Source organism: Carya illinoinensis, chromosome 6 (assembly GCF_018687715.1).
Source record: "Carya illinoinensis cultivar Pawnee chromosome 6, C.illinoinensisPawnee_v1, whole genome shotgun sequence".
Taxonomy (NCBI): domain Eukaryota; kingdom Viridiplantae; phylum Streptophyta; class Magnoliopsida; order Fagales; family Juglandaceae; genus Carya; species Carya illinoinensis.
The window spans coordinates 4,775,519-4,786,722 of NC_056757.1; the positions used below are offsets into that span (position 1 = coordinate 4,775,519).

General features: G+C 34.5%; 2 protein-coding genes across 4 annotated transcripts; both read left to right on the forward strand.

The window, feature by feature from the left end:
* The first annotated feature begins 200 nt into the window (after positions 1-200).
* LOC122313921 (vacuolar protein sorting-associated protein 9A-like) lies at positions 201-6,949 on the forward strand. Of its 3 annotated transcripts, none has more exons than XM_043129230.1 (5): positions 201-473; positions 1,792-2,013; positions 2,838-3,008; positions 4,757-4,945; positions 5,896-6,949. In XM_043129230.1, exons 2-5 carry the CDS (start codon positions 1,942-1,944, stop codon positions 6,679-6,681), a joined length of 1,218 nt encoding a protein of 405 aa, XP_042985164.1. In that variant the 5' UTR covers positions 201-473; positions 1,792-1,941; the 3' UTR covers positions 6,682-6,949. The 3 variants fall into 3 exon arrangements, with proteins under 3 accessions (XP_042985164.1, XP_042985162.1, XP_042985163.1); XM_043129228.1 differs by having other exon boundaries at positions 202-473; positions 1,866-2,013; XM_043129229.1 differs by having other exon boundaries at positions 203-473; positions 1,866-2,013; positions 4,766-4,945.
* Positions 6,950-10,557: 3,608 nt separating this feature from the next.
* LOC122312568 lies at positions 10,558-11,097 on the forward strand. Its single transcript, XM_043127210.1, has one exon. The coding sequence runs from the start codon at positions 10,558-10,560 to the stop codon at positions 11,095-11,097; it is 540 nt and encodes a 179-aa protein (XP_042983144.1).
* The last annotated feature ends 107 nt before the right edge of the window (positions 11,098-11,204 follow it).

The window sequence follows — 11,204 nt, forward strand, 5'->3', positions numbered from 1 at the left end:
ATTTTTTTAAAATTTTAAAATTTTATTCTTTTTAAAGTAATTAAGTTATTCTACTTATCATCTATATATTATATATTGGACAAGAGAAAAAAATAAAAAAATTATATATGAAAAAAAAATAATAATAATTTGTGATGTGTAGTTCGAAGACGATGAAAAGAATTTTTCAATAAAAAATTGTGGGTGAATCTTCTCATTTATACAAAGGAACAAAAGACAGATACTGTTAAATTATCCAAGCACCAAGCCACTCCATTTTTGCGAACTCTTTTTCCTTTGTTTTTTAATCGGTAACTCTGCTTTGTTAAACTGGCCTAGTAATCTGTAATCTCTCATTGAAAGCTCAGGTTTTGACACAATCAAACGGGGGTGCGTGGGTGGATGGAGAACGCCGACGTTTTCCTGGGTCTCCACGACTTTCTGGAGCGTATGCGACAACCTTCCGCAGCAGATTTCGTCAAATCTATCAAAAGGTACTGCATTTATGATCCAAATTAATTCCAAATTTAAACCCTCTAATTTTTTCCTGATTCTGTGATGTATTTATTACCAAGTTCTTCTTGCAATTATGATGGCTTTGCTTAGCCAATAATTTTAGCAAGTTTTTGGGAAGCTGTTTCTTCTGTCCAAGATTCCAGTAGATAATATAAGAAAAATTTCCTCTCTAAATTTGAGGGCGTTGAAATAGACTGGTGAAGTCCCATCTGGACTTTTCCGGCATTATTAAATACTCCCACCACTTCATATGTTTCTCCTAGCAGAAGCCTTCAAATTTGAATAGGACTTTGAGAGTATCTTGTTCCGATTATAGAGTAGTTACGATGATTCTGTTCCTTGCATGAAAGACCTAGGACTTGGTCTTTAACCACTGGTTCAAAGTTAAAAAAAAAAAGAACAAGGAAAATTCACTGAATTCAAAGTCAATTACTTGATGTTTATGATTCTCTCCGACTCCGACTACGTTATGATTGATTGCCTATAGTTTTAACTACTGCTCGAATTTATTTTTCACTGGAATCGAAGCTGAAGTTAGTCGTGGGCGGGTGTGTGTGTGTGTGAGGAAACTGCGTCAGGTTTTGGCTGATATAGGATGTATCACAACCCGTTTAGGAACGGTATGAGGAATTACATTTCAAACCTGCAATTCAAGATGATTAAAATAGACAAGTGAAGCTGTTGTGAGAGAGTGGTAAACAAAACTTGCCACAAGCTTTCCCTTCAATTATAGATTTTCGGGTTTGTGGAATGAAACTCACACTCCCTTTCTTGCATGGAAAACATTACGAGGATGGCCACAGACATTTTCTACCGATTTTTGTTTTTTTTGTTTTTATTTTTTTTAACTTAATGGTTAAGGAAGTGTCTTTTAATGAATTGTGATTTTTTGTCTTTTTTTTTTTAAAATGTTTAAGGGATTCAAAAAAATACTTTAAAAAAAAAATACACACAAAATAAAAAGTAGATTTTGCACTTGTCGGTAGAATTTGTTGGGACTGGCCTCAGTGGCCCTAGCAGTGCTCTTCTTGCATGGAGCATGCGAGTTGGGGCACATGCTTCAGTAAAAGTTTATAGTCGAAGGATAATTAATTCAACTCTGGAGCTTCATAGAATTCCCCATCCAGTGATTAGGGGTGCAGCCAATTATACGTGAGAGATACTTGGAATGGGAGAGACTGCATTGTACCTCATCATTACTCAAAACTAATGATAGCCTTTCCATATAAGATTTACCATGCTTTGTTTATTTATTTCTTCACCTAAGCAAAAGGTTCTTTCCTTCTGCATATTTAGGTGCATATGGTAATAACAGTTTATAACAAGCAATCATGTGCAAGGTCTTGAATGTGATGTCTTCCACATGGCAGTTTTATCGTCTCGTTTTCAAACAATGCTCCTGATCCAGAGACGGATGGTGCTGCAGTACAGGAGTTCCTTGCCAATATGGAAGCAGCTTTCAGGGTTCATCCACTTTGGTCTGGTTGCTCAGAGGAGGAGCTGGAGAGTGCTGGGGAAGTGAGTTACTGGACATTTACACTGAATTGCACTTCTTTGTTGGGTGGTTGTTATTATGAAGTTCTTGATGGTTGCTCATTCTGTTTTGTTCTAAATTCCGGCTCATTCCAGTCAATTCACTCCATTCCAGACCATTTTAATGGCAAATTTGTAATGTTATTGAATTTGGATGACGTTTTTGTAAATTTCAAATCTAGATGGCATTTATGTAATTTTAAAATCTAAAAGTCAATGATATAATTTAATTTTTTTGTAACATTATATATGTTCCTCTCTCTCTCTCTCTCTCTCTCTCTCTCTCTCTCTCTCTCTCTCTCTCTCTCTCTCTCTCTCTCTCTCTCTCTCTCTAAATCTCATTATTTTTAATAATTTCTCAGTTCTTTTATTTTTTTCTTTGTGTCTGTGTGTCTCAACTCAAGTTTGTGATTTTTTTTAATATTATCTTTTATCACCATTTTTTTATGTTTTCAACGTATATTCATTTTATAAATCTCCAATTCTTCCATATATATATTGATATACACACACACACAAATACATACATGATACACACTTACATATACATGTCTTTATTTTATTAAATATCAGTTATATCTTTAAATATATATATATATAACTAATCCCGAAACAATACACCGGAATGCACCAGTACCAAAATATTATGTTCCAGTGCTTCAACCGGAATGGTCACTAGAACGGAATTTAAAACATTGGTTGTTTTCATTTCAATTTCCATTTTAGTTGTTTTTTCCTCTTTGTAATCTGTGCTGTGAACATACTTCTATCTATAGTGATTTCTTTACCACTGCACCTTTCAAATACAGGGACTAGAGAAGTATGTCATGACAAAGTTATTTCCTCGTGTATTTGCTTCACATCCAAATGACGTTAAACTTGATGACCAACTTTTTGAGAAGACCGCTTTGATCCAACAATTCATTCGACCAGAAAATTTGGATATTAAACCAACCTTTCAAAATGAAACATCATGGCTAGTAAGTGGGACTCTCTCTCTCTCTCTCTCTCTCTCTCTCTCTCTCTCTCTCTCTGTATATACATACATATATATATATATATATCTGATTTAACCTATTGGCATTAATTAGCATGTTTACATTTTAAGAAGCAATGGATATTTTGGATGGTCATAAGAATTTTTTTAGTTTTTTTTCATAATTTAAAATGTCTTGGATGCATTTTAAGTGTGGGACCCAACCCAACATACTCAAGTTTAACTTATGTTCTGACTTTTTTAACTGTCAAGCTGCCATAAGAGAACTCCCACAGTTGTTTCCTCATACAAAGTTTCACTCTAGCACGCCAAAAGAGATGGCACATATAAAAAGCTTATATATGTTCTCCTACACATGCACAAAAATAACATATAGAGATCTCTCATTTATAAAGTTTCATGAGTTTATTCTTTTTTTTTTTTTTTTAATTTTTTTATTAAGTTCATGTCTAACAGAGTTTTTACAAGATGGCATGCCCAAGATGCCCCCCCTCCCCTACTGGAGGTGGTCATTTTCTTTTTCTTTTTTTCTTTTTTCTTTTAAATAAAGGTCTATTTCAGTCATCATTTCCTTCAGGTTTTTGCTGCCTATAATTTTCATACTTCATCTCCCATAATCCGTAGCTTGATTGACCTAAACTAGATTTTTGGTTTTTAATGATTATGTTTCTTCTTGATTTTTTTTTGTTTGGGAGGAAGAGAGGTGTTATTATGATTGAGTGGAGGCTTCGAGTAGGAGATTCTGGAGTACACAAAAAGATCCTACTTTTGGTAATGCCCTTCCTTTGGCTGGCTCTGCCCAAATATAATTATCTCTCTTTTTAAATGGATATTCAGCCAAAGTTCTCATGAAGGGCATTCCAGATCTTGTGTTCTGTTACCATTGCCTGTTATGGATATTATATAAATTACTAAAATGGGATTCAAAATTTTAAGTTCAAAACTTTATTTGGGGCTTTCAATTTCCAGTCATTTGAAGCCCAAGGTTTTTAACTTTGTAGAGCTTGCTTAGCAAAAGAAGGTTTTCTTTAGCAAGAAAAAATCTAATAAAGTGACTGGAAGAGTTTGGAATATCCTCCGATGATAAATTAGTACCCGTGAAGCGTGACTCATTTGATATTATCTACCTTTTTCTGTATATGTTGCACTAAACACCTCTAGGTATGTGGATTTCACTATATTTTTCAGTACTGAAGAAGGGTAATGATTCCATCTGAAGTTTTCCATCATTATACTTCTCTATCTTGACTCCACAGTTGGCATACCATGTGTCACTTAGTGCCAATTAAACAAACTCACTAGCTTTATATTGATCCTGTCATTTTCAGGCTGTTTGATGAGAGCTAGGTCCCGATATATGTCAAGTCCCACATCAGCTGAATTTTATCAACAAGGAATGTTGTTCAGGTCATGAATAGGAATATATTGAATCCATTAACACTGACAGATACCACCTTGTATGTTTCTTGGATAAGTAACTACCATAAATGGCATTAGGAGATGGTTTAAGCAAAAGTGCATGTAGAACATCCTTTGAAATGTGGGATATGCAACAATCTCAAAAGGCTAACAAGATTTTCCTACTTCCGTTAACCTCCATGCTCAATTAGAAGAATGCTAAACTGGGTTTTTTTTGGGTTGGGTTTTGTTGTGGTGTTTGTTGGGGGGGGGGGGGGGCGCGGGGGTTTGCTTAATATTTTTTATATAGTCTTAATTGCATCTCTATTTCGGTGTTGGCAGCTTGCACAGAAAGAATTGCAGAAGATCAATATGTACAAGGCTCCTAGAGACAAGCTTGTTTGTATACTTAATTGTTGCAAGGTTATCGGTAACTTACTGCTTAATGCTTCTATTTCTTCAAATGAGAACCCCCCTGGAGCTGATGAATTTCTTCCTGTCCTGATTTATGTTACCATAAAGGTGAGTTTAGATATACTATATAATTACATAATTTAATTGCTGATATCTTACTATTGTTGAAAACAAAAATCTGATGGTTCCATATAGTTAATTGTGTTCATGATGAAATTAGTATCTTTGTTTTGGATCCCTTATCTCTGTTATTGCTTCACCCGTTAATCATTGATAATGGAGCATCCCATGAAACAGAAAAGGGTAAGTTTTAGAAGTAGGACTTGACATGGGGATTAGAAGTCAAACAACCGTATATTATATCCATGTGCATGCTATACGTTTGTGTCCATCTCCTTAAAAAGCTGCTATGCTCTCTCAAATTACATTCAAAATAAAACCCTATTTTCTAATATTGGATAAAATGTTAAAAGACAAAACATTGCGATTACCATAGAGTTTAAAAACAAATAAATCTGCTATTACTGTTCATGCCAACATGGCGCACGTTTTGTTATTCAAAGTCATATTGGTTCCATTATTGTTAATTTGTGATATATTTTTGTGGATATAGTTTTTAAACGTTGTTGATGTTTGCTTTCTCCTTTAAATTTACTAAGTAATCAGCATATATCATAAATGTGTAACTTCTAAGATCTTCCTTTTGAATTTTTTGGTATAAAAAGTATTTTTTATTAAAATAATGTCCGCCGTGTTTTTAAAAATTGAAATTAACAAAGGATAAATTGTTTAATCTAAATTTATTGTGGTGATAGGATCGCATTAGAAGACATATAGTATGTCTTAGGATATAATGAAATGGTAGCATCCCTTCCACCTATCCTGTAAGGGGAGATGGGATGGGAGGTAATGCAAATTATTGTGATTACAAAGCCTGATTTAGTACCAATAATGCTTTGCAAACTGTTTGCTTCCATGCTTCATATCTCTCTTCAATGTCCCTTGCAATTTGACACTTATAATGTTATATTTATGACTGCACGAATGATATCAAGCAGGCAAACCCTCCGCAACTGCACTCAAATTTGTTGTATATTCAAAGGTACAGGCATCAATCTCGATTAGTTGCGGAATCAGCATATTTTTTTACGAACATGCTCTCTGCTGAGTCTTTCATCTCCAACATTGATGCAAAGACGCTCTCGATGGATGAAATTGAGTTTGAAAAGAACATGGAATCTGCTCGAGCACTTCTTTCTGGACTCTCAGCTGATTGGGATGGCCAGTCTGATAAAAGTGATAGAAATGCAGCAGGCGTGTCTACAGCAGAACATATGGATCCTAAACATTCGTCTTTTAATGTTTCTAATGATGGGGATTCCGCATCTCGAGATCCATTATCAGTGACAAAAATTCCATCCCTCTCCGATTTGGAGAACAAAGGGGCAATTATGCTTTTGAAGGAGGATATGGTTAGCCAAGTCTTTTCGGATTATCCATATTTGTTTGCTCATGTTGGTGACCTTACAGTCGACAATATAGAAGACCTGCTGAACAATTACAAACAACTTGTTTTCAAGTATGTTTGTCTTTCCAAGGGGATGGGCGCTGCTCCTTCTCCTTTGCCCAATTCTCAAACTCAGAAACTGCAGCATAGAGTTGTCACCGATAAAGAACCTGGAGATACTAGTAGTGTAGAACCAAATGACGATTCAAAAGAGCATACCAGGGAAGATGATGGTTCATATAATGTTCCTTTATTACAAGAGGATATTCTTGAATCCAAGTTGCCACAGGATGAAGCATTTTCAGCTCAAGGTGGGGAAAATGATGAGACTTCTTAATGATGTTTCTTTTAAAACATGTTTCTTGTAAAAGTAAGTTGAATTACAAAGGGAAAGAAAAGACAGCCACCGAGCCATTTTCTTTCCCTTTTCATGCGGTGAATGAGAAGCTCTCTTTTAAGCTTATAACTTTTTTTGGCAATGAGTGACGGCTATACGCAGAAAGATCCGGAATGGAAGGGGAGAATTTTATGGCAATGCATTACATTACATTCCATGAAGATGTAAAACATTCTTGTCAAGGAGAAATTTTTGATTTACATAGAAATTTTACTAGAGTTAATTTATAGATCGACATGCTTTGATATGAAATATTATATATTTTACAAATATAAATGAAATTACAATAAGACATCTAGAATCGAGTACATCAGTTTGTAACCTTGCTTTTTATAAAAGTTTTATCGTGAGAAACATTCACACAAATGATGCACGTCGAAGTCGATATAGACTAGTATGATAATAATTATAACATCATATATATTTATATTTTAAAATAGTACGGAAGTAAAAGCAACAAAATAAGAATATTGATAATATGGTGTGTCCAGATTCAAATTGCTGAAAATATCAAATATGAAGAATATTGAAGTTGGAAGGTGAGTGGTCGTATTATTGAGATTTTGTACATAGAGAAGCTTTCACATGCATGGCCTAGACGTTATACATCGACCACAATGCTTCACGAAAATTCATGAAATTTGATATAATATGTTAAATTGTAAAATTATTTTTATTGTAAAGATCTAATGAATCATATAAAAATATGTTAATTTATAATTTTTTTTTTTTAATTCTTCTCATCGTACTTATATTATACACTAAACATATTTTATATTTTTATTTTATTTTATTTTTATCAAATATGTGATGTATGTATAATAAATAGAAGAATTTTTATAATTTAACAAAAATAAAATTAAAAAAAATTATATATAATATATGCTGCAAAAATAATGAATAAATGAGTCTTTATTATAAAATAAATGAGTCACTTTTGTATATTTTTTGCGCACTTCATTGATATGATTGACTGAATTAATTTTTTTTTAATACACAATCAATTATATTATTGAAGTGCATAAAAGAATCCACAAAAATGATTCCACATATAATTTTTCTTATTTTTATGTGATGTATTTATTGCCTTCACAATTCTCGTATATAAATATCAAAGTATCCCATCTAGACACGCACGTGATCGTAGCCTAACGTGATTTTTTGGGTCTTTTGACCAAGTGTCAAATCAGACGATTTCTATGATTTATAGCTGCATTTAAAAAAAGTGGGCTCCATCCACATTAATGGTATTAAAGTCAGGCATAGGAGGAGGGTTTGCTGTGGAGACTCCATCTGAAGTTTGTAGCATGTGGCCCACACCATAGGCATGGGTGACCGACCCTTGACGGCAAGGCGGGTGGTTCAAATACTGAAATGGGAGGATGATGGAGAAGTAAGAGATTCAAATAAAATGGGATGGGAAAATGTTGCATTTAGGTATTCAACTCTCTCATTTTTCCAAGAGTTAGAATACCTAAATGCTATCCATACCAAACAACATTTTCAAGAGTTAAGTTGATAGATAATCTTACATCATTTTAATTATGATAAGAATGACGAAAGGGTGCCATATAAATCTATTTTTCTCGTCTCAAACTCAAGTAAGACCTAGAAGGCTGGTTTATGTATTTTTCCTCAATTCTTTTGTTCTTTTCCCTCAATTTCTGATAGATGAGTTTTAGCTCAAGGCATATATATATATATATATATATATACATACATATATATATATATACATATATATATATATACATATACATACATATATATTAAATGATGAATTTCAACTTTGAGCAAGAATTTTATGTTGGGTTGAAGTCACTTGGCTTTATAGGTAATGATCCTACTCAATTACTACTTTTCCAAGTCATTTTAGCCATTCATGTTAATCATGATTCATATCAATGAAGAGTACAATTTTTGTTAAAGATAAATGACCACCAGTCGAGAACAAAAGTTTGGCACCGCGCGCAATGCGAAGGCAGTAGAGTATATAGTTGTGCTCTGAGCTGGGTTGTCGGAAAGTAGTTATGCTTTAATGGTTATTAATGCCATTCAGAGTGAAGAGTCGTCCTTAGCATGGTATGTACAGCTTGCGGTAGACTTGAAAAGGGATTTTGTTTTTTTTTGGATAAATTTGGCCTGGGAGAGGGGGCTTTTCGAAGATCCCCATTTTGGATACTTAGGAGTTATGTCAATCAAGCTACCGGCCTTTCAGGAAAAAGGAAATTAAGAAGCATCCAAAGATGGTTATTAAGTTTCACTCTTAAGGAAGAAAATAATATAGCACATCACCTAGCACAGTTTGCTTTGTCTTTGCAAGAGCTAGGAGAGCACATATGGATGGAACAATGTCCCTCTTTTATTTTCGCTTTTTATTTAAAGTAATTGTGCAGCTCTTGCATACTTACTATTACAATTATCATTTCTCTTTTACTTTTATTTTGAATAGTCATTTTACAAATAAATAAATGCAAGGTAAATTGTGCGAAGAGAGGCCGACCGTTGAATGATGAGGTAACTCAAAATGACAAAGTTGCTGTCACTTGCCCAGTATCCTAATTCCGATCTTTACTACAATATAAATTATGCCTATATAATAATGACTACGTGGACGTTATGCACCTTCCCAAACTTGACTCCACCAACAATATGTGTTCCTATTAATTGCCATCGTCCAATATCTCTACTTCGGACCATTTGACTCTACTTATTTATAGTCAAGGATTTAGGTTTTCTGCCATTACTACTGAAAAAAATAAAAATAAAAATTCAAAATAAATGGAAACCGATCCCAGTACGTTTATCAACCCAAAAAATAAAAAATAAAAAATAAAAATAAATCTATAAACTGATGTGACTTAATATGATATATTAGATTATAAAATTATTTTTATTATAAAGTTTGCCTGATATGTAATATAAAACTATATCATTTTATATATTTATTTTTGTGAGATCTCTTTATAATTACCGCATTTATTGAATTTATGAGAAAGGATATTTCTGCCATCACTTAAATTATCTGTACCCGAAATGAATATTATAGTACTGATGGTATTTTGTATATGGTGTGAAAGAATACAAAATACTTATGAAAATAATAATGCCTCTCTTTTGTATTTTTCACACTTCCACTATCTTCTTGATTTATGCTCCGAGGGGACAACCCGAGGGTCAGCCTATGATGATGTATAACCAAGTAGCGTGTAAAGTTGCTTGAACCACTTGGCTAACTCCCCCGGCTGATCAATAATCTTGACAGCCTGCTTTTCTTCCATTTTTGTTTTTGTTTTTCTCAGAAAACCAAATTTACTCATTCCAAAAGTCATCAAAACAAGGGTCCACTTTACAGTTCTGCAACTGATAAGTAATTAGTGCCAACAAAAGTTAATGCTTTCCTGGTCTTATTCATTTGGTTAAAGGGGTACTTAAGGGAGGAAGGAGTCCCGGGAGAACTAGGTAGACAGATAGAGAAAAAGGGCATGCAACACTAACGTTGTTGCGTTCATCACACTCCACTTTGTGCAGTTTCTCTCTGCATGCGCTTGGACCACCTAACCTAAGCAACTTTGGACAGATTCCATGCCTTCTTCTCATTAACCAAGAAGATCAGTTTGAGAAACATAGACACCCAGTCTATTTGTATTTGTAGTTGTAGTTGTTGTAGTTGTGTCTCTCCCAAACACCAAAGAAGACAGACAAAGGGAACATCAAAACATGGGCAAAGAATACCATCGTCTCCACCACCACCAGCAGTACCAAAGCCTGCATCTCCATTCAAGAACTACATTCATGCCCATGTTATGTACAAGAATGACCGTCAAAGATGTGGCACTACCGAAATGGAAAGACCACTCGGTGTCTGTCTCCGACGACACTTTGTCCCCGAAAATCGGTTGCTTGGGCCAGGTCAGGAGAAACAACAGAGTGAGTGGCTTCCCTACCTCTCATAAACTCACCCTCACCACCAACCACAATGCTAAAAGCAACAACAACAACGTCGATTTATCTGTCAAGTACTCCAAACTCAAGAAACTCTTCTCCAACAAAAACCTCGACATGATGGCTGCCACCACAACTGTCACCAACGTGGCCACCACTGCTAGCTGTGGAAGGAGGAGACAAGTGACCATGAATAGTGCAAGAGGGCTCAAGACTAATCGTGGTGGAGAGAAATGTGTTCCTATCAGCATCGAAGATTTGGATCCTCCATTGCCGGTTATCAAGAAGGAGCAAAAGCCAGAAGTGGAAAATCTTTGGAAGAGGAGATCTGGTGGGGTAGCACTGAAAACTTTACAGCTTCAAAAGATTCATCATCCTAAGCATTATCTTCAACCTACCACTTTTTGTTAAGAAAACTTCAATGGGAGATGAGAAAGATGAGGCATAAGAAAACATTCATGTAAATGTATTTGGTTTTAATTTCCAAATCTGAATATTTTTTTTTAATTCTTTGTTCA